Source organism: Eucalyptus grandis, chromosome 11 (assembly GCF_016545825.1).
Source record: "Eucalyptus grandis isolate ANBG69807.140 chromosome 11, ASM1654582v1, whole genome shotgun sequence".
NCBI classification, from domain to species: Eukaryota; Viridiplantae; Streptophyta; class Magnoliopsida; order Myrtales; family Myrtaceae; genus Eucalyptus; species Eucalyptus grandis.
The window spans coordinates 26,384,282-26,410,895 of record NC_052622.1 but is presented as its reverse complement, the minus strand read 5'-3'; the positions used below and the strand labels follow the sequence as shown (position 1 = coordinate 26,410,895).

The 26,614-nt window shown below is 39.7% G+C and overlaps 2 protein-coding genes across 2 annotated transcripts; both read right to left on the bottom strand.

Annotated features, from left to right (window-relative positions):
- Positions 1–18,165: 18,165 nt before the first annotated feature.
- On the bottom strand, positions 18,166–19,526 carry LOC104427763 (NDR1/HIN1-like protein 3). The gene is made up of 2 exons (XM_039305227.1): positions 19,430–19,526; positions 18,166–19,103 (listed from the first exon to the last, which is right to left on the bottom strand). The coding sequence occupies exons 1-2, from the start codon at positions 19,524–19,526 to the stop codon at positions 18,370–18,372; spliced, it is 831 nt and encodes a 276-aa protein (XP_039161161.1). The 3' UTR covers positions 18,166–18,369.
- Positions 19,527–19,839: 313 nt separating this feature from the next.
- LOC120289491 (L-type lectin-domain containing receptor kinase IV.1-like) lies at positions 19,840–22,354 on the bottom strand. Its single transcript, XM_039304445.1, has one exon. The coding sequence runs from the start codon at positions 21,977–21,979 to the stop codon at positions 19,994–19,996; it is 1,986 nt and encodes a 661-aa protein (XP_039160379.1). The 5' UTR covers positions 21,980–22,354; the 3' UTR covers positions 19,840–19,993.
- Positions 22,355–26,614: the final 4,260 nt, after the last annotated feature.

Genomic DNA, 26,614 nt, shown 5'->3' with positions numbered 1-26,614 from the left:
AGCAGGGATATATTTTCGGTTTGTTGACCTTTTGTGAAAGAATTGTGTTAGCTTGAGTATGGTTTGTAAAATGTGATTTGATTCGATATGTGAACCTAATTTGTGATGTGGATTTTGAATTGATTTTGTGAAGAAAATTGATTGGTGAAAAGTTTTGGTTTGTGAAGCCAATTGTGATATAGATTGGTAAAGGATTAAGCATTACATAATAATGTAACTTTGTGAGAGCTACCTTTGGAGCCTTGTAGTTAAGGGCTAAGTATTACACAATAACGTACTTTCATAAAAGCCACCTCTAGAGTCTTGTACTATTTGAGGGCTAAATGCAACACGATGATGTGGTCTCATGAGAGTCACCTCTAAGGCCTTGAGATGTGATGTACTATGAGATTGATTAGCGGAATAGGTCATTGACATGTTATACAAGTTTAATTAATGGAATGAACCATTGACATGAGATACAACAAGTTCGATTCAATAATCAAACCAGTGATACTTGTTTTGATATTATGGACAAATGAGAAATTGTGCTATTGATATAGCTAGGTTGAAGTATTATATAACTCATTTTATTCTTGTAATATGTTATATGTTGGATTGACATAAATGAGTCATCTTTTGAGTTTTAAATATGTAATGTGGAGGCTTAATATGCTTATAAGATATGTACTATTCACTAAGTTGTGGTTGCTCACTCCTCTCTTTCAATCTTTTCAGGTCCCTCACTTAATGGATATTAGAGTAAGAGCGTTATTGCGGGAACTCTTGGGAGTTGAATATGGGTGGTTTAACGCTATGTCCTTCGGGTGGAAGGACGGCCATGTCATCCCCTTGTTTGCTAGGATTCGGGGTGTGACACAAACTCTTGAATACATAAAATAAAAATGGAAAGGCTTTTCGTAGTCGATACATTTGCCTATATAAAGCATCAATTTGAATCAACAACATTTGCCTAAATAATCCAATCTCATTCAGTATATTGCTGAATGTGTGATTCGAGGTCGTCATGGGAAGTTTTGCATCACCAAGATCATGCATGAGAGAAATGTTGAGGAAGGGACTATCAAGTGGCGCACGCGCATGCTAAGGCATGGCACGGGAGTCTCACTCTCCTCTCATTTAGAAGAAAATTCAACTGATGTTAGCTTTGATTCTCAAATCTATCATCACTACTATTGGGATATAATACGCAGGAATGACATGATCTTACAATTTATGTCAACGCAAAATCACCAGAGAAATAAACAAGAAATAATAAGGACACTAGGAATTTACGTGGTTCGGTTCAAGTATCGGTATCTAAGTTCATGGGGAGAGCCAACAGTAAATAATCCACTATAATCGAAAATCAGAGTTTACAATTGCTCACATGCTCAAGGTTTCTCACACCTAGATTTAACCCAAAACTCAAAGTGTTTATAAATAAACAACTCACTTGGATTTAAACTCATGGCATAAAATTACCGTGCGTTCAAGCTCAAAACAAAATGCTCTACATACACCAAAATCAAGAACTCCAGAGTTCATCTTTGGTCCACGTACGTAAATCTTCGCATTCCTTTGGAAAGCTTCACGTGGCTTGCGTGGACATGCGGCTCCTTTCTATTATGCTTTCAAAGGGCTTCGGCAGCTTCTTACCCGAAAGAAAAGAAGACTTGCTTCTGATTTCTATTTTATACATGTGCCTAGGTCAAAGTTTAACTTGGGCTCACCACCACGTTTGGCTTCTTACGCATGTAGATGACTCCATCTTCACACCAGTGATACCTTATACGTGTGTGTGCCCAGAGTCAACACTTTGACTTTGGGGCCCACGATTAGAGTTGCCTTTTTCGGATTCCACAAGCTTCCGTAACAAAGAAGAAACTTTGCTCCCTATTTTTTTTAATTTCTCTTTTGTAAATCTTCAAGAGTTTAATGAATTTCTTCTACTTGGAAAATCTTTATCAACAAAATTCGGTATAATAAATCATCACCCGAATTCAAACTCGAGACATTAATTTAACAAATCTCCACCTTAGCTCGATGTTTGAAACCAAGTTATAGTGTTCATCATTTATGCTGCTCTCCAAACGCCTTGATGGGCGCTCACTTTCCACAAACGCCAATAGAGCTTAAGCAGAGCTTGAACTTCGCCAAAGGAATAAACTTAGTCATCATGTCTACTAGGTTATCTACTGTAACAATCTTTTTTAACAATAATATTACTCTTAGCTACGACATATCGGATGAAGTGGTACCTGATGTTGATATGCTTCATTCGCTCGTGATAAACTGGATTATATGCCAAATATATTACACCTTAGTTATCACAGTATATATCCACACTTTTATGTTCTAACCCAAAGTCCAAGAGCAAATTTTGTAACCATATTGCATTCTTTGCTACAAAGGTTAATGCTATGTACTCTGCCTTAGTTGAAGACAAGGCAATGTGATCTTATAAAGACCATTTTCAACTAATTGCACCACCTGCTAACGTAAATACGTACCCTGCTAAAGATCTGCGATCATCCAAGTCACTGGCGTGATCCGAATCCACAAAACCAGTGCTCTCACTACCATTGCTATCCCTCTAATACACTATATCCACGTACGTTGTTCCTTTCAAATATCTGAGGATCAACTTCACAGATTCTTAATGAGCTTTACTAGGACGTTTTATGTAGTGATTAACCATGCTCACAGCTTGTGAAATATCAAGCCTAATGTACACCATAGTATACATAATACTACTCATGGCACTAGAATAAGGAATACTGGACATATGCTCCTCCTCCTCCTCAGTCTGTAGTGATAATTTATATGAAAGTTTAAAATGCTTCACTAAAGGTGTACTTACAGATTTTGATGACTGCATATTAAAATGTGCCACGATTTTATCAATGTATTTCTTTTGAGATAGCTGTAAAACTCCTGTAGTCCTGTCACGCAAAATCTCCATACCTAATATTTTCTTTGCAGCACCTAAATCTTTCATCTCAAATTCAGCATTTAACCGCCTCTTCAGCACATCAATATCATACATATTCTTAGATGTTATCAACATATCATCAACATATAAAAGTAGATAAATCAAATAACCATTCTCCAATCTCCTAAAGTAAATGCAGCTATCCATCTAACTTTTTGTGTAGTCTTGACTAACCATGAAAGCATCAAAACATTTATACCATTATCTAGGAGACTGTTTCAGCCCATACAAAGATTTTTTCAACAAGCAACATGATCTTCCTTACCCGAAATAGCAAATCCCTCTAGTTGCCTCATGTAAATTTGCTCCTTCAACTCACCGTGAAGAAACGCAGTTTTCACATTTAGTTGTTCTAACTCGAGATCCTACGAAGCAACTAAGGCAAGTAAAACACGAATAGAAGTATGTGTATACCCCTTCGCCACAAGTCTCGCCTTATACCTTGTTGCCTCGACACTAGGAATGCTCTCTTTCCGTTTAAAGACCCATTTACTTCCGACAATCTTTTGGCTCTTAGGTACTTTGACCATCTCCCATGTTTGATTTCGATGGAGTGATTCCATATTTTTGCTCATAGCTCCTAACCATTGCGACGACTTCGAATTAGCCATCGCCTTAAAGTAAGACGAAGGCTCATCTGTCTCTACCTCATCACCTATAGTCAATGCATAAGCAATATCTGTATAATCATAACGTATCGATGATTTAATTTGCCTTCTCTGTCTAGCTATGGCTATAGTGTGCTGCGGCTTTGCTGGTTGTTCACTAGCACCGACTTCAGGAATTGTGGCTTCATCTGCAGTCTCAACTTTTGTTACCTTCGAGGTCTACGGATTCTCCACCTGAAGCTCCACCTCACTAATGACACCATGATCTGTCTTCTCTAGTTGTCTTAGAACTCCTCTATTGAAGCATTGCAATCTCGTTGAAGATCACATCTCTGTTGATTAGAAAATCGGGTGATCTGGGATCAATGCACCACAGCCGATAGCCTTTCATCCCATGTGCATAACCTAGAAATATGTACTTTTTCGCTCTCGGCTCAAACTTATCATCACTCGCATGAGTATACGCAGAACATTCAAATATACGTAATCTAGAGTAATCAACAGGTTTCCCCAACCATACTTCCTCAAGAGTCTTCCACTCGATAGCAGATGATGGAGATTGATTAATCAGGTAACATGCCATGTTCACTGTTTTGGCTCAAAATTCCTTGCCGAGTCCTACATGCAAAAGCATGCATCGAGCTCGCTCAAGCAAAGTTCTATTCTTTCGTTTTACCACACCATTCTACTGTGGTGTCTAGGTACTGTGAGGTGTCTCACAATACTTTCTTTCTCATAGAACTTTGTAAAATCTTTACCACAGAACTCCATGCCATTATCAGTTCTCAAGTACTTGATTTGTTTATCTAATTGCTTCTCAATTAATGCCTTAAATTTCTTGAGCTGATCAAACATTTCATATTTGTGCTTCAGAAAGTATACGCATACCTTCCTTGAATAATCGTCGATAAATGTCAACATATATCGGGCACCTCCTTTCGAAGAAAGTAAAGACGGGCCCCAGATGCAGTGCTCACATAAGTCCAGCTTCCCTGTCTTTTGACCCTTCAACAACCCCCTTTCACTCAGTATTGTTATACTTGCCTCACTCATATACCCTAAACACATATGTCATAATTGAGTCAAGTTAGAGTTTGACTCACTTAATGAAACTACAGTAGTTCTGGTCACGGTCTCTCCCAGTAGATGATAGAGAGTATTCACTTTCTTCCCTTTCATCACTGCCATGGCACATCAAGAGATCTTCAGTACTCCACCTTCAGCAGCGTACTTACACTCGATGTCATCGAGTGTCCCCAGAGAAATAAGGCTCTTCTTGAACTCAAGTACATGTCTTAATCTGTCAATGTGCGCACCACCCTATTATGCATCTGAATCCGAATTGTCCTTATCTCCACAACCTTACAGACTACATTATTCCCCAAAAAAGCACTACCACCATATGCAGCCTGGTAAGTAGTAAACCAATTCTTATGAGGTGTCATATAATAAGAACACCCCAAATCTAGCATCCATTCGTCTCTTGACGAAGTAGTAGTTACACATAAAACAGCTTCTACATCACTAATGCTCCCCTTGGCAATGTTTGCTACACTGCTTGTGGCATTCTGCCTATCAGCTTTATTCCTCCACTTTGGACAATCTCTCCTGATGTGCCTCTCCTCATGACACTCAAAGCACTTCACACGCCCCTTGGACTTTCTATGGCGTGATTTCGATCTACTTTTACCTCTACTACTATTAGGCTCTCGATGTTGTTCTCTACCTCGAATCGTCAGTGCTTGCACTACTCCTTGCGCTAGACCATTATCTCACATCTTTCTATGTCACTCTTTAGAGAATAAAGCAGACTTTACCTCTTCTGAGGTAATTGTAGTACGCCCCTACAACAGTGAATCGGTAAAGTACTCCAAGACTCTAGTAAAAAGGCTAACAACATCGTGCTCTATCCTTCATCATCAAGTATTTTACCGACGTTCTTCAGATCCATCATGAGTTTATTAAATTCATCTAGGTGGGTTTTGATGGATGTACCTTTAGTATATCTAAATTAAAACATCTTCTTCAACATGTACAAGCAATTGTTCAAACAATTCTTCACATAAAGTGCTTGAAGTTTTGCCCATAATGCTATGGCATCCTTCTCCTCAGCAACCTCTATTAAGACCTCATCCAACAAATTTAATAGGATTGTGCTCTTTACTCTTTCCATTAGCTCTACCATCTCTAAGGCTTCCATTATAATAGGCAACTCATCTTCACCATCCAGTGCTTTGGCTAAACCTTGGGTTGTCAATAAAGCTTGCATCTTGATGCTCCATAACACATAATTGTTACTCCCATTAAATTTCTCAATTTCAGATTTCATCTCAAACATAATTGCAGTAACAAAATTTCCAGATAATAATCAGACAAGCAAAAGCTCTAAATCACAATCGAGAAATCCAACTTGGCTCTGATACCAATTGTTGGAATATAATACACGGAAACGACGGGAACTTGCAATTACGTCAATTCGAATTCAAACTCGAAATATTAATTTAACATACAAAGATGTTTATGTCAACACCCTCACCTGCGGCATAATTGGGTTTACTGCCCTTGAGTACCTACACAGGAAAGTGCACGCTGAAAAATGATGTCTTCACATATGGGAAAATGCTTCTTGAACTCATCTCGAGACAGCCATTTTTTGACTTTTTCCTTGAGGTACACAATGGCGAAGCTTTATGGTTAGAGGATTGGGTTAAAAAACATATGAATGAAGGCCAATTGGGAAGGATGATCAATCCCAATTTGCAAGGGAACTCTGTGGAAGAAGAAGCAGAGCGACTAGTCCGATTGGCATTGTTGTGGGCACACAACTATCCATCCGTTTGGCCAAAGACATCTGAACTTGTTGAAATACTCGAAAGCTAGTTTCTTCAGCAGGATTCTAGTACAAGAGTAGTTGAAGTCCGGGTGAGTGTGAATCGACTGAAAGGGCTAGTAAGAACACCTAAAGGGCGGTGAATAGGTGTGAACAAAAATCTTTGCAAATTTTTGTAGGAATAATTTGTCTTTAGAAAATCACAGATGAATTTAGACTTTAGCAATTATGAAAACTTCAAACAAAATAAAGAAGTTTAAACTTAAACAGTTAATTAGAGCTACGAATCAAAATAAATGAGTTTATGGAAGAGAATAAGAACACAAGGTTTATAGTGGTTTGGCTTAGATCAAGCCTATGTCTAATCTCCCACGTTGACAGCCCACTGGCTGGATTCCACTAAGAATCAAAAGAGATTTTACAACTTGGTGATCTCGACTTCTCAGTGAAGAGTCTCTACTTGTCTATCACGAAGTCTTGCTATGAGTTTTTCTTTTTTGTATACAACTTTGAGCTTAGTGAATTAAATATCAAGGAATTAGGAAGGTTCAAACTTTGAAATTTTGCTTTCACGCACTCTATCGAACAACTGGAGAGTCTGCCTTAAATACTCCTTCATGCCTTTTCGACCGTTGGCAGTTTCCAAAGGAATTCTTCCAATCTACCCGTTGGATATAATCAATTAACGAGATCTCGAGTCGTTTGATGATTTGTGATGAAAGTCCGTCAATCTCGTTCACCCATACAATCAGGATCTTGGTTTCCATTAATAGAACATTCCAAGTTTACTCACCTTCCAAAAGATTTGAATATCAGAATTGATTCCAATAAGAATAATCAATCATGTAGATGCTAAATCCAGCCATAAGTTCATCCATAATCCATATGAATCGAATCCTTGAAGAAATAAAGATAATCTCACATATGGATAAGTCTTCATTCTTTAGTCTGGAAACTGTCATTGTAGGCAGACTTTGAATCTAAAGTTTGGCGATCTTCAAACTTTGACATTCAAGTATGGAAGTCTTCTGACTAGACTTTGGAAGGGTTTTGTCAACTTCAAAATAGTTAAGGACTTTTCTCCAACATCGACTACTCCAAACTATTCTTTCCCCCCTTCTCCTTCTCCTCCTTTGGTGATTGGTCCATGACGGGCATTTCAATGCTACAACATCACCATTGCTTTTTTTCACATTAAATAACATGTTCAACTTCTATGTTTACCGCTTTATGAACTCTGTAAGTTCCACCAGTTTCATTCGTAAGATCTTTCTGTAATACTACTATATGATATTTGGAGACATATAGCACACCCTTCATGCAATGACTGCTATCTTCTACATTTGTTATCGAACTAAAAACTAGAAACCGAGATACAAATTCATTGTGTTACCTTTTGATATACTGAATTATTGTGAATAAATGTTTTGTTAAGAAAGTTTTGTTGTTCTTGTGAAAAATTGAATGCCACAATGAAAGCAGTCCTTCAAAGACATTGACACATCCAGTCGCGCTTGCGACTTTGTGCGAATTAATCCTTGAATATTAAAGAATAACCGAGTTGTTGGAACTTCCATACTCAACCTGCATCTTTCAAACTCGTTTCTTTGGTTTCAGAGGAGGATATGGATGGAGTAGTTGGCTTTGACTTTCTTCTCCATGACATAAAGTCATATGAAGCTTGCAAGAAGATTCTCGTCGATGCGAGACATCAACACGAAACAGCATTGCCCGTCAACTTCTAGTAGGCTCAAGTCGAGACTCGTAAAAATCCAGGAATACACTTTTCATAATTCACACCTACCTCGGCCATTTCAGCTGCTTCTAGGCAATTTTCAACCCAAGTAATCTCATCATAATCTTAGGCTTAGTTTGTTTCGTGGAAAATCTGGGGAAAATATTTTCCTCAATTTTTGGCATTTGGTTCACTTCGAAAAATGAGTTACTGGAAATATTTTCCTAGTCAACGGAAAACCTATGCTTAAATTTAGGAAAATAATTCTCTTTGAAAATTCAGAATGCATTTTCCAAAATATGACTAGGTAATGCCCATATTTTTTGTAATTATCTAGTCTTTTTTAGAAAATAAAAAAAAATTAATGAAAAAAATTAAAACAATCGAATATTTTGATAATTTTCCCAAGAAAGATCAAATCGGATTTTCCATATGAAATGACAAAAAATATTTTCTCGTTTATTTTCAGATTTTCAATCAAACAATGACAAATATTGTCATTTTACTAAAAAATGACTTTTTGGAAATTATTTTCGAGAAATGCTATATTTTGTGTGAAATAAATTGATCCTTTATTTACTTGATTATCTCCAAATTGCAGGAAGGCAATGACAAGAGCAATGACCCTATTAGTCATGACCTTATTCGAATGATCAAGAGGTGGATAGTTCAATTCTTCCCATATACACTTGTCTCAAGCTGTCACCGACTATCAATGAGTTAGGAAATGAGGAGACTCGTGCTAAATGTCATGTTGCGCAATCAAATCATACATGTAACACCCTCGATTCCAACCCCATATGATGGACCATAAGGTTATGAATGAATCATCCATGGGCCATTGGCCATGGGATTGATCAGTAAGGAATTAAGGATCGGTCATGGTCCGACTGACCAACCAGTCACGAATTGGTTGAGGTGTCGGCCATGAATTTTTACCAATCATACTAATGGGATAGGATCATCAACTCATAAGATGACTTTTTTATCATGAGAATTAATCATGCAATGATTTTGGATCGGTGGATGGTCATGGATCGATCCAACCGGTCGCGGTTTCTAGTCGCGGGTGATCCCACCCGGTTATGCACTGATACATGGACGATTCAAATTGACCAAATGTGACTTCCTTCCGACAAAAAATGCATCATTCCTGATTTAATTCTTAGTGATTGGAACATAATATTGAATTGGTGATGTCCGATCATGGATTGGTAATGCACCGACCATGAACCCTACTAGTGGATCGGGTGTCAACCAAAATGAGCCCAAGGATAGACTCGGCTATTCCGTCACTTATTCTAAGTTCCATGGGTGCCTTGGGTTTGTTCTAGGCCATGGGTAGCCTTAGGATTGATCTCGAACCAATCGAAGGACAACCGACCCTATTGGTCGACCGATCGTCCAAAGGACCGGTTTGGACGAATATGGGACGTAAGGGTTGAACTTCGGGTGTACATGATTCAATTTTTCAAGGTGTACTTAATGATCCCTTCTCAAGCCCCGGAACCAATTTGGATGATAGAATTCTCTAGACCACCTCATTAATGAAGAAAAAGACAAAAGTATTGAAAATTCTAGAAATCTTTCATGAAATGAAGGGGTGAGTTGTCCTTGGAATGGTCAAAAGTCATGATAGTGGTCAAAATATCTTTGAAGGTTCTAGAAAAAGGTGGCACATATGTGGACCAATTAGAGAGCGATACACAAGTCCTTATTAATAACCGAATATTCTAGAATTGCCTAATTGGCAACCTAGAGTAGCATCATCAATGGACTTCATTAAATGTGGGGTAGATGTGGGCCAATGAAAAAGCGAAAAGCGGACCATCATCAATTACGCCTATGAGCTTAGATTGCCAACTAAGGCCTTTAGCCATGCCAACTCACTTTCTAGGTGTAATTATGAGGCAAAGTAGGCTTGCCACCCAAGGACTTTAGGTGGGACACTTGAAAAAAATTAGAGTGGACCATTTGGCTTGATAATCATGGCTTGAGATTTGTCTTGGAGAAGAAGTTAGTAATTCATACTTAGGTGTCCTTTAGAATTTTAGGTTACGATGAGCCTAAAGGCTAGCCTTAGTGAACAAGCCAAAGGCCAACCAATCAAGAGAATACTTTAGGCATCAAAGGGGCTTATGTGTCCCCTAGGGCCATAGGCACATCATAAGCCTAAGGTGAGCCTTGGAGGATATGTAAATATATGGACCAATCACAATCAAACACGGATAAGCATATGCGCCAACTAAGGAGACTAGATAGGCCAACTCATCTTAGGCTTGATCATGAAATTGGCACAAATAATTGAAGAGGATGAGGCCTATAAATAGGAGAAGGCATATAAATAGGAGAATGCATCCTCACATTTTTGGAGGCTTAACCATTCTCTCATTTCCTCTCCCTTTCTCTCCTCTCTTTCACATTCTTCTCCTCCAAGCCGTCTTAGGAGCCGTTTGGTCACTAAAAGAGCACCTTGGAGCTAGGCTCAAAAGTTGTAAGTAGAATCTCTAACTCTTGCTAGGGCGATAGCCTACATCGTCGAGTTTAGTGGTGTGCTCACCCGTGTAAGCCGTGTGTACGTATGTTGTAATATTCTTTTGTGTGTTTGCTCATGTTTGCATGCTTGAGTGTGTTCACGCCTCGAGACGAGGTCAAGGTTCGCTCGACTTGGAATCGACGTCAATTCACAATGGCCTAAGCATGCAACCCAAGCCACGAACCAAGAATCGATCCCGGCATGTTTTATAATATGATGTTGAGGATCATGGCACACTCATTTGAATAAGCACACCATCGGGCCTTGCATACATTGGCTAAGATAAGAGATGAAAAACCGGCTTGTGTGATGCATTTGTGTGTGCACTTAAAGAGGAAAAAGCGTCCATCGATAGCGTTGGTGGCGATGCCTCGTTCATTGAACAGGATGCCCTGATTGAGCCAGAATGCTTATGTTTGAGCCCGAATGCCTTGGGTAAGCTAGCCCCGATATGCCTTGGTTGAGCCAAGATGCTTGGGTTGATGCCGGATGCCTTGGTGAGTTAGCGTCAAGATGCCTCGGTTGAGCCAGGATGCCCTGGTTGAGTCGGGATGCCTAGCTTGAAGTTGGATGCCTCAATTGGGCCATAGATGATATGGCAATGATGTCGTGGCAATCACCAACTCTCAAATTCCTCTTCAAAAAAGTGCCAAGCCTTTTAAGACTCTCACCAAACCAACATTACAACACATTCCCGAAGTCTTTTCAAATTGGGATGAATTGAGTGGAAATTAGGACTTCCCCAAAGAAGCTACCACTTGAAGAAGTGAGAGCAAGATTTTCTTATCTCATCTTAAGGTTTCTTGACTTGAAAAGCCAGCGAAGATGTCGATCAACAATTAATTCATTTCATAGCCAATGATGCTTATCCATTGCTAAAACCATGACCAAACTTGCATTGCGGTCCATCTAAAAGATTTTTTAGATTGGTCAATGTGTACTTATTGTGAATGATTCTCAAAGTCTTGCACACTAGAAGAGTGAGACATATTGAATGATCAGTTTATTTCCCACATGAATGGCTAGGATTAAACAGTCCTTTTCTTGAGGATATGTGAGAAGCCCTTTTTGACTAGGGGCCATTGCTTGGCATACTTAACAAACATTTCTCATAAGTCAAGATCATTTCAACAAAGACTTTTCTCCCAAGGGAATTTGATGATTAATGATAGATATTATTCTAGCGTGATGACAATTTTGTGAGTTTTCAAGTGGTTGAAATTAGCTTGATTTGCTTATGCAATCACTGCCTTCTCATTACCGATACACTTTTAATATTGTTTCGGATGACTTATGCTCAAATTGATCTCATCTTGTACGCTTTCGTTACTAGAACAATTGTTATAGTGAATTTTGTTGAATGTGCAATCTCCATTTCAAAACATTCAAAACATTCTCGAATGATAGATTTCAAAAAGTTTGTGGAAACCACACAATTTCAAAAGGTTCGTGAGTTTATCCTTAAACCATACGGTTGGTGGGTTTATCCTTAAATCATATGATTGGTGGGTCTATCATTAAACTACGGGGTTCATGGCTCTAACCTTAAACAATAAGATTGGTGGATCTATCATTAAAGTTGGTGGGTCTATTATTAAATCCAGGCCTTGTCGGGTTAGAGCTGTGGCCATTCAGCTCACGCGAGCTGTAGTCCCACTGGTTCCCCATCGAGTTGCTAGATATTCCAGTTTGCTTGTCCAAAGTTCCGGTGTCGGTTTGACTCTCAATCGAGCCAAAATCGCTCTTTCCCATTGGGTGTACCGGGTGTTCGATGTAATGCCACAATGAGATCTAATTTTGTTCCGTTGTCTTGGCCTTAGTTGAGTTGTCCAGGTTTCGTCCCAATGAGCTGAGTTTTTTCTTCACGTGATGGTTAGTGTTCCAGGCATCCAATGTCAGTTGGACCGAACGACCAATGTCAGACGGTGGCTCTGGCGCCTCAAAGGCTGGTGAGGGCTTGTCGTAGTGATGGCGCTGGTTCTAACAGGAGAGCTGCAAGAGAGTAGTCGGCGAGAATAGGGGAGTCGTCAAGGAAGAAGACAAGCATAGAGAAGAAGAGGAAAAGAAAAAGAAATAAAAGAAATAAAGAACAAGAATAAAAAAGGAAAAATGCAGAAAAAGTTAAGAATAGGGAAATAGAAAACAAAATGGCTTCGGGCGTGCATAGAATGCGTGTGGAGAAGAAGACCAGAGAAGGGGAAGAGAAAAATAAAAGGAAATAAAAAAGAAATAAAAATGGGTAATGAAAAGAATAAAAATGAGGAAAAGACGTGGGAGGGAGACGTTTGGCGAAGAAGACGTGAAGGAGAAGATACTGCGTGGAAAAAGACAAAAGAAAAACGAAAGAAAAATAGCTATTAAAAAACTAAAAATCTTCTTTTCTTTTTTCAATCGGATTGGGTCGAATTCGGATTTAGGTCAGGTCAATAGCCACATTGGGTTAACCAGTCTAAACCTAATTTCCCGAATATAACAATATTAAATATTAAAAAATATATTGAACAAAATTCTCAAAAATTTAAAAATTTCAAAAGTTAAAAAGTTTCGAAAGACAATTAAAATCCAAAAAAAAATCCAAAATTTCCAAAAATTCAAAAATTCAGAAAACGTTAAAAAAATTCGAAAAATTTTCAAAAAAAAAAAATAAAAATAGAAAATCCAGAATTTTTTGGGAAATTCAAAATTCATTTTTTCATAAAGAAATCGAAAAATCTGAAAAATCCTAAAAAAATAAAATAAAATTCCTCAAAAAGGTTTAAATTAATCATTTAGGTTGTTTCTCCTAAAAAGTTGAAGTCTTTCATTTTAGAATTATGCTCAACATTGACCAAGCCCTTAAGGCTCTACCTAAGGTTTCAATTATCCTTAAAGACAAATGCCCTTGATTGCGTGATACTGGTACATTGATTCCAGCTTCCCTTTGTATAGTTAGGATTGAAATTTATCTTTTCATTAATGTTCAATCTTTGCTCTGCCATGTAATTTATTTAAATGTTTTCCTTGGCTATTAATTGTTATTTTAATGATTGTGTATTCATATGATTACCTCATATGTTAGTGGATTAGTCTAAAATTTTTCTAAACTGCTTGACAAAAATATATATGTTTTTACAATGAACAAGATTAGATATCGAAATGGCATTAATTTGTGAATTAATGTAATCAACTCTCCAAGTCTAGATTCTCTAATTACGTAGGAAGTGAGGTACACTCATATGTCTCACTTAATTTCTAACCAACCCCAATAGACTAGTGGCAACTTCTTATTACAAAATTCTTATGAAAACCCCAAATTTTATGCGAGATATAGGCTTAAGAGAGCATGTGCCTAATCATGGGTCGTAAGCTCGTATTTTAGGTAATACCTCTAAACAGATTCACTCCCCTAAGGGGTAAGTCGCGACACTCCTCCCATAAGTTGTTTCTCTATCACGAGTGTTATAATTTTTATTATTATAAAGATCATGGGATAAATTATATCCGAATTGCCATAATATTTATGAAGACCAAAAACTTAAAGAGGCAATAAAAAGATAACATACGATTTTTTTAATTTACGAAATGGAAGATATTTTAAAATTTGAGCAATAATGTATTATGAAAATTTGTGAATAATATTGAAGGATTATTAATCTTTTGGGTCTAAACCGAATGACTATTTGACTTTACTACATTCGGTGCATATGAGCCTAAATTCATATATATCGTTGGATGAAGTGGAATTCAAGCAAAACCCACTTGATCTAGTACTACACATGATTTGAGCTCGCCGGAATGGTTGATTGTAGTGCACACAATGGAAAAGTCTTCGAGTGCAAGCTCCTGGACTAATTTGAGTCTGTCCATATATGTTTAAAAGACAATTGCAAAGGGATTTCTAAAAACTTGTTATGGTAATACATTTTTGAATCTACATTTAAGTTTTAAACTTTGTCAGAATCTTTCACTTTAGTCCTTCCATCGACTTTCGTTAGAATTTAGGGTAGACCAAATAATAAATAAGCGTGGTTCTTGCCTCTTTTAACTCTCTACTCCTTGCGAGCCTTGGATTTTCTCGATCCAAACGCTTCCGCCCCCAAGTTATGGCCCACTTGTTTTCCATGTCATTAATTTGCTTAAGTTTTGGTTTTAAAAAAAAAAAAAGAATTTCAAAAGGCTCTATTGGAATTACAGAACGTCCAATCTCCAATTCACTTTGTTCCCCCCAGATCGAAGCTTTAAAGGTCCTCCTACGACCATTTCAACGTAATCTCTCAACTTCTCCTCTTTGTCTTTTGTCTTGTTGTCGAGAAAATATTAAGTGATCCCGAAGCATCAAGTCAGCGTGGTCTTCAACTACTCACGAGACACCGTGCGGAGGCGTGGGCCCGCTTGAGGTCTTTTGTCTTCTTCCCCTCTCCTTCCTCTTTAGTCTTCTTCTTCTTGGCCTCCACACACTCTTTCTCCTCCTAACCTACACTTTCTCTCTCCTCTTACTTTTATTATGAGAAACTTTTCTCTTTCCTTCTTGAGAAAGAGAAGCTGACATTCATTCCTCTCCATTTCTTTCTCCTCACGAAGGTTTAGAAATTTTGAATTTGAAATTTTTTCACTCGGCGCGCTAATTGTTGCTTTGCCTGCATCAAGCGACCATTACCCCAAAGTCATCAAAACAAACTACATTATGGCTGCCCTTGCTTCGACACTCGCAAACTTCTCTCTCCGCATTTGTTGTTGCTCCAACATTCATTCTGGCATTCGTCAAGCGGTCGTTCTACCGCCATCATCGACGAAGCACATCAAGGCCGTAATAAATGTGCTTTGTCGTCTGACCAGAGGAGGAGGGAGGGCCATTTCTACCTGAGGTGGAGGGACGGGGGCAGAGATCTGGCCATGATGGGGCAGGAGCAGAGCCTAAGGCACATGTCCTGCCATTATATGTTGCGGAGCCAATCAACGATTGGGCTCGAATGACTATGCGCTGCTCTCGAGACTCAGTCTCGAGAGGAGGTTGTTGACTGTCTAAACTTCGTCATTTAAGGTGCGTCTGGGGCTTTCTTTTCTTGCCCTGTCTTTGCTGCTATGTGTGGGATGAAGGTTTTCCATGGGCACGGTTGGTGTTCTTTGGTGTTGGGCTCTTCTTTTCAGTTTTTGAATAATGGAACCGAACATTTATTGTGAGAAATTCTCTCCATTATCTCAACTTGCAACCTTCATCAACAAAGTTTGATTGAACCGAGGTGAATGCCAGGGAACAAATGACAAATATAGAGTGAAATAAAAGGGAAGTTCACAAAATTTGATCGCCCAGAGCCAATGTAAATTTTGTCTGAAAGTCAGGTGGTGATGTTTTCTTCTTCCAACGTTTACTTTCCATTTTCTGTTTTCGTTTTGCATGAATTTTTAGATGGTTTCTATTGAAAATATAATATGCGGAAACAATAGGATTTTGTAATTTATGTTAATACGAAATCTTCACCGAAAAAATAAACAATGAATAATAAGAATACCTGATATTTAGGTAATTCGGTCTGAGTATTAATATTTACGTTCATAGGGAGTGTTGACAGCAAATAATCTACTATAATTGGAAAATCAGAATTTATAATTATTCAAATGCTCAAGTGTTTTTTGCATCTAAATTTAAATCTAAACCCAAAGTATTTACAAATAAACACTTCAATTTGATGTATAACTCATGGCACAAAATCACAATGCATTCAAGTCCAAACAAAAGCTTTACTCGAACGACTGACAAAATCAAGAACGCCTCTACACGTCCATTTTTCTTTTTCTCGTGCGCTTGCGGTTTCTTTACGTTGTATTCTCGTGCGGCGCTTCTTCAAGAAACTTTTTAAAGTCCACACTGTCGGCTTTTGGAGGGGTCCTCATTTATTTGTGTTTCTTATTCAATTTTTATATTCACAAATAAAGAGAGACGTCCACTTCTTATTGGTCAACCGGTCAAACTTGGATAAAAGAAAAAATAAATCTTGTGGACGAAATCTTGAGATTTATCTCCAACAAAATAACAAATTCTCCAATATCATAAACCTCTACGTAATAAATCCATAACTTGGATTATTTGTGCAATCACACTTTGGATATTTATCCAAATTTATCCAATGGATTGAGTTCCATAAAGATTCAAATTTGAGACATAATTTAACAATTTTCATCCTATAATATCTCTACTTTAAGATACTTAAAGATGATCGTGAATGTGACAAAGATTTATCTTTTTCTTTAGTGCAATCTATTAGCAATGAGTCTTATTGATGTTGATTCTACATAAGCTTGGGCAGCTTCCATTCTAGCGATGAGTCTTAAATTTTTTTTCGGGTTGTAGGTTCACAAACTAGACGGTTTACATATAAGATTATTCTTGTATATACTACCACATTATTGGTAAAGTCCAATTTGGCTTTCACGAGATTATTGAGTGTGAATGATGCTTGAACATGTAAGGAAGGAGGTTGGTATATTGCCTTTGAAAATTGGAAAATAGGATGAGAATGCTCTTTTACTGATTAAAAATTGGAAAATGGACATTTGGTATATATATTTGTCCATGCTTATCAAGCATGCCAACTAGTACCGATGACAAAGTGGGGGCTGCTTAGGAACTGATTGTATGCTCAAACTTCTTGTTTCTAATGTTGCCTAGTGGCCTTGGTCCTTGTTTTGTAGGTGCCGCAAGGCCTCGGGTCCGGTCATGTTGGGGAAGATTGGGTCGGTGTAGTCGATGTGGTGGAGGGATGCAACAGGGTGACCGGGTGAGCCGCGAGGAAGCTGAATGTCTCCCAATTCTCATTCCATCCAGCTGCTGTCATAAGACCATCAGGATTAGTAGAGCGTGAACCATATATTCTTTTGAAACAGAAGTAGTGTGCTTGCTTGATTAGATTAATCCTATTAGTACAGCCTCCCAATGAATTTTGGAAATGAAGTAGGTTAGATGGTTTGGCAAGCTAGTAAATGTTACTTGATGTGTGAAATCATCTTCCCACTGTAAGGTTCTGTATCCTTTCTGTTTGAACCTCAGAGCTTCAGATTACCCTCAGGAATACGATGGCGCCTGTCTTCAGATAAGATCATCCTATAGCCCAGCTGCTTGCCTTTTGCTGTTTCTTGTTCAGTGGACTGATTGCCACCTCACCGGTACCTTGGGATTGCTTAGGACTTTCATTTACAAGGTAGACTGCACTTTCTCAGTTTCTTTGTTCTTTAATGAAATAGTGGCTGTGTTGCGGAACGGACTTAAAGGAAGCATTTCTTCTGTTCATGTGCTGATCTGATGGTAATTCTCGCAGGCTTATGTAGATGGCAAGACAACCATGGACAATTGGGTGATGTAGATCATTGACAAATGGCGCTCCAAGAAGTCCCACCACCAACTCCCACATTCCACGCCCTTATCTCTTGACGAATGAGAAGCAATGCACGACGAAATTCAATTTCGCAAATTATGGCACCGTAACGAGTTGAATCGAATGCTATAAAAATCGAACTCCGCGAGTTCCTTATTTATATACGAAAGCATGAACATCGATACAAGTATGCATCTGTATATACCAGAAACCTAAAGGTGACAGCCATAACAAACGTCCTAATGCGCCGATAATGAAAGAACAACGAAAGCAATGGTATCAACATGACCAAAAACTAGTGACCCCAAGAAAAATCAATACATCGCCCATAGAATGATCATCTAAAGATCCTCCAGTCGATGTTGCACTTCTCGGTCTGGAAGGTGGCCGTGGCTGACCCCAACAAGCTCAGAGGGACCTTCAACCCGCACTTGACCCTCGGCTTGATGCGGAACGTCTTGATCTTGCCAAGCTTGAACCGCACCCTCAGGTACAGCTTCATATCGATATCGTAGACACCAGTCGCCTTCTCAGAGTTGAAATCGGATTGCTCGCTCGTGCCAAGCACCACCAGCTGCTGGCCCTGGAATGCTGCGCTGAGCGTCGTTGTGTTCTTGTGGCCCTGATAGAACAGGGTCAGGTAATCGGAGGCCAAGCGCTGCCCCCCATTTAATGCCTGCACCTCGATCCGGTCGTAGTAGATCCTGATGCGGCAGTTCGGGTTCCGGATGGTGAGGTTGAGCTTGAGGTTGTAACTGAGGGTGTTGGTGGCAGTGAAGTTAAACTGGGTGAGCTCGGTGTTGGTGACGTGGAACTTGACGAGGTTGGGGGGGAAGATGAGCCAGAAGAGGAGGGCGAGGAGGCCGACGGTGATGACCACAGTGAGGACGATGTTGAAGATGAGCTTGAGAAGGCAGAAGCCGCTGTCAAGAACAACAAGAACAGAAGCTCCCCCACTGATGCTATTACTGATGCCAGTAAGAACAGGGGAAGCAAGATAGACAAGAGCAATGGAGAGAAAACATATGAAGAAGAGGAAGTAAAGAATGTACATGCAGCTGAAAAGATATGCTGATGAGAAGAAGGAAAAGAGAACCTGTTTCGAAACTCTGTATAAGTGTTGCAAGTCTTGGCCAGTCTCGGCAGTTAGTCTAGTATACTTTAGCTTTGGAAGTTAGTTTCTTGCTTCAGTTAGTTATATTTCTTCAACTGATTCAATACCTGTAAAACAGATTTAGGAGATAGTCCTTGTGTATAAAAGGCTATTTCTCGTTTGATTGTAGATATGATGAAATGATAGATAAAGAAAGAAGACTTTCATCGCAAATTCTCTCTCTATTGATTCTTCATCTCAAGTTCCTTTTTGCACAAACTTCTTCAGCCGCAGCCACAGGCACAGCCCCCACTGCGGCTGGGGCAGAGGTAGGAGTGCTGCTTGGGGGGCACGGCGGGGCCATAGTAGGCGCTATTGAGGTGGGCTTGCTTCTCCGCCATGGGGGAAGTTGCAGAAGAAACGATGGAGACGCTAACCGAGAGGAGATGAATATGGAGAAGGAGATGCGGATGGAGAAAAATTGAGGGATGAGTATGGACTCGGCTAGGGTTATATATAGGGGTGGAATGCGAAGTGGGGACTTGCGTCGACGAAGTGTTCACGCGTTATTTCGCTGCGAGTCCGAGTTGGTGTTGTGTCGACAAATTTTCACAAATTTGTGGCCAAATTTAGCCGAAACCTTCAACTAAAGAGGGAAACTTCACTCAAAAATCTTTCCAATTGTATTTTATTGATACTTTCACGAACTAGGGCCAGAATGACCTATGGAGCCTACGAATTCTAGCTCTGAACATGATCTTATCTTACATCTAATCTATTTCTACAAGAGAAGAAAGATGCTACTGGACATCCGGATGTTTCCCCAAATACAGGGGATGGAACTAAATTAGAAACCAAACCATGAGGTTCATCGTCCACCCGAGAGATGGGATTCTACGACAGAAGACGATTGCGTAAATGCCTTGCTCAAATCATCAAAACCTTCGCCATGAGCGAACAGTAACCCGCCTGAGGAAAGGCCCATGGACAACAGTTCCGGCATCGGAAGATCACCCTCCAAGTACTGCAAAATTTGACGCATGCTCGGCCTCATCAACGGGTCAAAGTGGGAACAGATCAACCCGAGTTTCAGCACCAACTCCATCTCTTCTTCCACAAATTCCGCTCCCAACCTCGGATCTCTAGCCTCGAGAATTGCACCTCTGTCCCAACAAGAAAATACCCACTCCACTAATATCACGTCCTCCGGGTCCTGAAGCTCTATCGGCCTTCTCCCGCAGGCTACCTCGAGCAAAAATGCTCCAAACGCATACACGTCGGTGTTCCTAGTGGCCTTGCCTCTTAGCGTGTGCTCAGGGGCGAGATAACCGAGCGTTCCTACCACGTGAGTCGTTTGAGGGTCGGTTCCATGGTCGTATAGTCTCGCAAGCCCGAAATCTCCAAGTCTTCCATTTAATTCAGCATCTAGCAAGATGTTACTCGCCTTTATATCCCTGTGGATCACCACTTGCTCCCACCCTTCGTGCAGATAAAGCAGCCCAGATGCCACTCCTTTGATCACCCTGAATCTTTGCCTCCAATTGAGGGTCACCTTTGGTTGGTTATGGAGGTATTTGTCGAGGCTCCCATTGGGCATGTAGTCGTAAACCAAGAGCAACTCCCCTTTCCGACGGCAGTAACCGAGGAGCGAAACTATGTTGCGGTGACGGAGCCGGCCAATGCTGACGATCTCCGCTATGAACTCTCTCATGCCTTGTCTCGACTCGTGTGAGACCCTCTTCACCGCAATCTCTATCTTCGATGCGGGTAAGATTCCTCTATAGACCCGACCAAACCCTCCTGTCCCTAATAGCTCTTGCTCCCGGAATCCTTTTGTCGCAATATAAAGGTCTTTGAACTTGAACCGGTGCGGGCCGTAGTCCCTCTCCCACTCTTCGAGGACCTCAGCGAATCTCCTTTTCCTTCTTATCACGTAAACCACGCTCAAGATCAGCATCGATACAACGAAAAGAACCATCAGCGGGAGCCCTATAGTCAGTACTTTCGACGTCTCCTTCTTACCGATCCGAGGAAGTTTAGGAAGTTTAGGAAGTTGGGACAGGGCAAGTGCCTGAGCCTCTCCATTTACCCTGAAGCTCCAACCTAGAACATAGTGAGAAGTTGGGATTGGACCGGTCGATGATGAGAAGCCGACATACATGCTCTGGTTGATGATTGACGAGAGATCCTGCCTACGAGACAAAAGGGGAGTCTGCGGTTTTTGCACATTGATTGGAGCCAATGTGACATTGATCTGCTTTACAGTTCCATCGTAGTCCACCCAAACTTGCATTTCTTTACCACTGATTAGAGTCAAGTTCTTGAACTCACCACCATCTGCATAATACCCCGCCTGAGTTGAGTATGCTGATGTCAACCCATTCAAGTCGATTCCGACATGATTATCGTTGATGTCTTTAAAGTCTGTGTTTTGGATCGTGTCGAGTTCCACCCCAAACACATGATTGGAGTTGCCGTTGTCAGTTTCGTTGAACATGCCAAGGTATTGGCTTGCCAGGGACCCAGGGAGGCCTCTCTGGGGCGCGATCACGAAGGCGATCCCATCGCTGCTTAGAGTGGCATACAGAGGTTGAATTGTGAAGACGAAAGCGGTGGAGAAGGAGTAGACGGAGCCATTTGGCGAGTTCTTGAACTGGACAGGGTCGGGATGGAAGGCGTGGCCCTTCTGCAGTTTGGTGTCGTTGGTCAGCTTCAGGAGGCCATTGGAGGTGACCGCGGCAATCCCATCGAGGCTCAGATTGGCCGATCGGAAACCGTTGTAAACAAAATTGGTCTCTTGAGCGTAAGCCAAAACTGGTAGCAGAGAGAGCACGGCCAGAATCTTGAAGAACATGGCTCAAACTCAAAGTCTGCTTAGTAATTAGCTGAAGAAGGATGCAGTTACAAGGGCTATAAAAATCCAGAAGAATCTTTATCTAACAACGTCAAACGAATGGTGCAGATTTCAAAAATTTCTGCTCCACATGAGTCCTACGATTGATGAATGTCTTGGACTTAAGGACGAATCCAATAGAGCCCTGAGCCCTGTTCATGAGGCAAAGAGGACTTCAAGGTGAGAGAGAGAACTTCGATTTCATATTGCATTTGCGGTCGCGATGACTCTGAATAAACAAATCGGACGGATGCTACTGAGTAGTTCGCAATCTGACTGCTATGGACGTTGCAAGAAGTCGTGGCCTCCGAAACAGATGACGACTTTTTGTCGGGGAGAGAGATTGGAAGGTGGGTATGATGGAATCGAAAGCCCGGTAATTTTCTTCCCATAATAAAACAAACATGTGACAGTACTACTTGTAAGACAAGGGGTCCGTCGGAATATTTGAGGGAGGACCAACCCATGGTGGAAGGATGAAAGAACGACGAAAGTCCACACTGTCGATTTCTAGACTGGTCTACCATATGGTCCGTGAGGAACACGAAGTTCTGTCCAAATGGCCAACGGTCGGCGGTGGCGGCCAATGGGCTATGGGCGGTGGTCGGGCGGCAGCAGGTGGCAGTAATAGGTGACGGGCGGCGATCGGGCGGTAGCGGGCAGCAGTCGGCTGTCGACCGTTCGTGAATAAGAAGAAAAAACGAAAAAATACAAAAATTTGTAGATCGTACCAAATGCATTCATATTCTTTTTCTATTCCAATAATATAAATTTTTTGTAGTTACTATGTCTTATTTTATTCAAGAATTATTAAAAGGGAATAAAAAAAAAAAAAACTATTTTCGAAAAGAAATTGTTTCAGATTGAAGCATTACCAAACAGACCTTAGGGCACGCGTTTGGAACCATTTTGTTTCGGGGAACAATTTTTTTTTATCAAAAATAGTTTTTTTTTTCTATTTCTATTCCCAGGAATAATTTTTTAGCAAAAAAAACGCGTTTGATAATTGCACAAAATTTATATTCCTAAAATAGAAAAAAAAATAGAAATATGTTTAGTAACTGTACAAAATTTCTATTCTAAATTTTTCTCAAGTGTTTTTTTTTTTTTTTTTTTATGAAGTGTAAACTTGGTATTGAATTCTCATTCTCATGGAATACTCACCAATTTAATTTTGTTCATGGTGAGTGAAGAAAAACATTATGAACATGGTCATATATACATACTTGGAAGAAAATTTTGTAAGTAAAGTTCATACAATAAGAGCTAGCAAAAAGAAGAGTATCTTATAGATCTCTACATTGACCCTTTCATACATTACATCACAAGAATGAAGTAATATGGTTCATTGTTCAACTTCATCACATTGACTTTGATAAGTGATTACTTAAAAACAATATTACAAAAGTCGGAAACACAAAGTCATGAAATCTCAGGCATATTGTGATCCCTTGCCATTTTTTTCTATTTTTTATTTTTTTTTGGTGACCCAAGGAATCTTGTACACCGTTAGCAGTGGGTAAACCCTAGGGAGGACACGTGGAAACCACCACCACGTGCCCCTAGGCAAGGCATTCAACAATGCCCGGGATTCGAACACTCGACATTTTGCGAGAGGAAGAGCGCTCGCTCCAGCGATGCCACCTTGAGGGGTGGTCCTTGCTATTTTATTTGTAATACTTATCCTAAACATATATTATCCCAGGTGCCTACTCATGCAATGTATCATCTGCAACCTCCACTTCTCTAAATTTGAATGGATATTCCGGATCTCCATATAGGGAAAAGTTTATGTCCATTCTATCTTGATCACAAACGTAATTATGGAGAGCACAACATATAATTACAACAAGTGATTGCTTCCAAATTGTAAATGGAAGCATGTCTCAAAATTGTGAAATGATTCTTTAATGCCCCAAATGATTTCTCAATTACATTTCTTAGTGAACAGTGTTCTTGGCCGTTTCCCATTCCCTCTATAATTGTTAAGATGATACCGTTCGCCTTTAAATGGAGTTAAAAATCTCGAAGGTGCTGCATAACCAGAATCTACTACGTAATATTTTCTTATAATATATATATATATATATTTGTTGTAATATTCAACCATAATATAATCATAAAGAAAATTTGTCTTTATAAACAAAGTAAATACCAGGTAGTGGTTAGGGAAATTGCAGTCAAGGAGTTTCGAGTGCTACCGAAAGCACTCGACAATCGTTAGCAGATCATTCCCATCTAACATACACGAAAATAAATTTCATATCAAATGAGAAAACACACAGCACATTCTAAGTGATAATCCATTTTTTTGCCTCTAAATGGAATCTACTGAGACACAGGAACAATAACATTTATATGGGTGTCATCCATAACACTTACACAGCCCTGTCAATTTAAAACCCAATATATATGACCCAGGAAACCCCGTACATCCGGTAGCCGGCGAGCAAACCCTAGGATGACACTAGCAGATGACCCACCACCCCGGCACCACACTTAAGACACCAAATGCCTCCACTGGGTTTTGAACCCCTCACCTTTGGGGAAAGATTACTGAAGCTCTTATCCAGCGGAGCCACCACGACCGATGGTTTATCAACTATATATATTTGACAGTATAAAATCAATATAAAAATCATACCTTGAAGTAGTGTTTATAACTAGGATTCATAAGAATTTATTGTGGGACGACATCAAAGGATGGTGGTTTGATTATTTCTTTTGAAAATTTGAGCTATAAAAAAATGTACGAGAAGCCCTCTACAATCAACAATGTCTATTCAATATGACTTCGTTTCACTTAGAAGATGGGGGAAGGTACATCGTAACTGAGCATATTAGTGAATTCAATTGGAGATTGACTTTTCTAATTATGTATGTGCTTTGATTCTATTATCTCAATAACTTGATAGTTGGAATACTAAAATTCCTCTACGTATACAATAAAGTTATACATGCTCGTTGAAAGGGGCAATTTTTGTACAATTACGCTTATTTTTTTATTTCACATTTTGTGTGTTTTTTTCTTTTACTTTCAATTTCTACTAATTCTGCAAATTGAGCTTGACAGTTGAAACACAGAGTTCAACATGATTTTCACGTTTTGTGTGCGTATAGACATAACACTATGGAGAAAAAGGGAACATTGATAGGGACCTTGATAGTGTTATTTACGTGAAAGAAGGGATTGAAATTTCCTGTACCGTACGCGTATGTCATTACACAGCTCTGTTACTTCCTGGTATCTGCTTGGGATGCTTCCTTGATGAGAGAAAGATCAAAGCTCCAAAGGTAGACGTCGCCAACTTAGGCTGCCGAGCGCGACTGTTCCCACTGTCGTGGCCAGAACTTTGTCCTCATCTTTTCTCATGAGAAAAGACTAGGAGCATTATCAAATGAATTGAAATGATTTATTGTGAGTGGACTTAGACTTTTGATGGCCCCACTCTGGTATTCCTAGTACTTTCTTTCTCCTAATCGAAAAAGAAAACCATTTTCCACAACAAGGATGCCTTTTGAAATGGCGAAATCCCTCAATTTAGACTAAGACGACCAAGACGTTTTTTTTTTTTTTTTTTTCTCTCTCTCGACAAATGAAATGGCTGGGCTGGGCATCTTTTCGATCTGCAAAGGTGAAACCAAAAATCACTTTGCTAAAGCAAAAGCGATTTCCTCTTTAACTTGTTTAATTGTAGTGCGATGTGCGTGTCCCACGACCTCTCCCCATTATTGAAGCGAAATTCATTTTGATTGTTCTTAGTCCGACGCTTTTTGTGCTCAAGCAATCAATAAAAGCACTTGGCAATGTTACTTTGGCCCCCAAAAGAGGAAAAAAAGATGTATGTGAATCACGAGAGGTCTTTTGCTTCCACGCAATTGAATTGAAGAAAGCTAAATGCGATTCTTGCTTTAAACTAGTCTTATTAATTCGCTAATGCTCTTGATCATGCTGCGAAAAGTATTCTGAACTATGGGCACAAATAAATCGTTACACCAATTGTTAGGACAGAGACTATAGAGCCGATTGTTTTGAACCAAACAAAAACAGTTAGGTCCAAATAAATCGCTACACCAATATCCAAAATATGTTCAGTCAGAAAAAAGTCATGCATTTTGATCATGAGTAATCTTCCCCAAAGGACAATATCAATGGGGCATCACGTGTTAATATCTAATTGGCTTAGAGTCTGGGATTTGCTGGTCAACTTCATACATAGGAAGAGAATTTGAAACACTGAGTGAGTTCGATATGATTTTCCCGTTCCGCCTAAACCTATGGAGAAAAGGGAGCAGGGTTCGAGTCCCCTAATCCTGTTGATTAAATGGAAGAAGGGAAGAATCTTTCGTGTGATGTACTTGCAGCTGGAATTTTGGATCATGCATCTGTTCATAACTTTAGATATGCTCGAGCTTGATTACTTTAATAAAGTTGACTCCATCATGTTTCTGAAATTGAAATTAAATCGCAGCTCTTTTCGGCACCGAAAACTAACCGGCGAATCGAGCTGGCCAAAGGTTGATACAAGCAGGATGCCTACTACACAAGAGTACAAGTGCAACTCTAACGTATTCCTTACAATAAGCTGCAACACT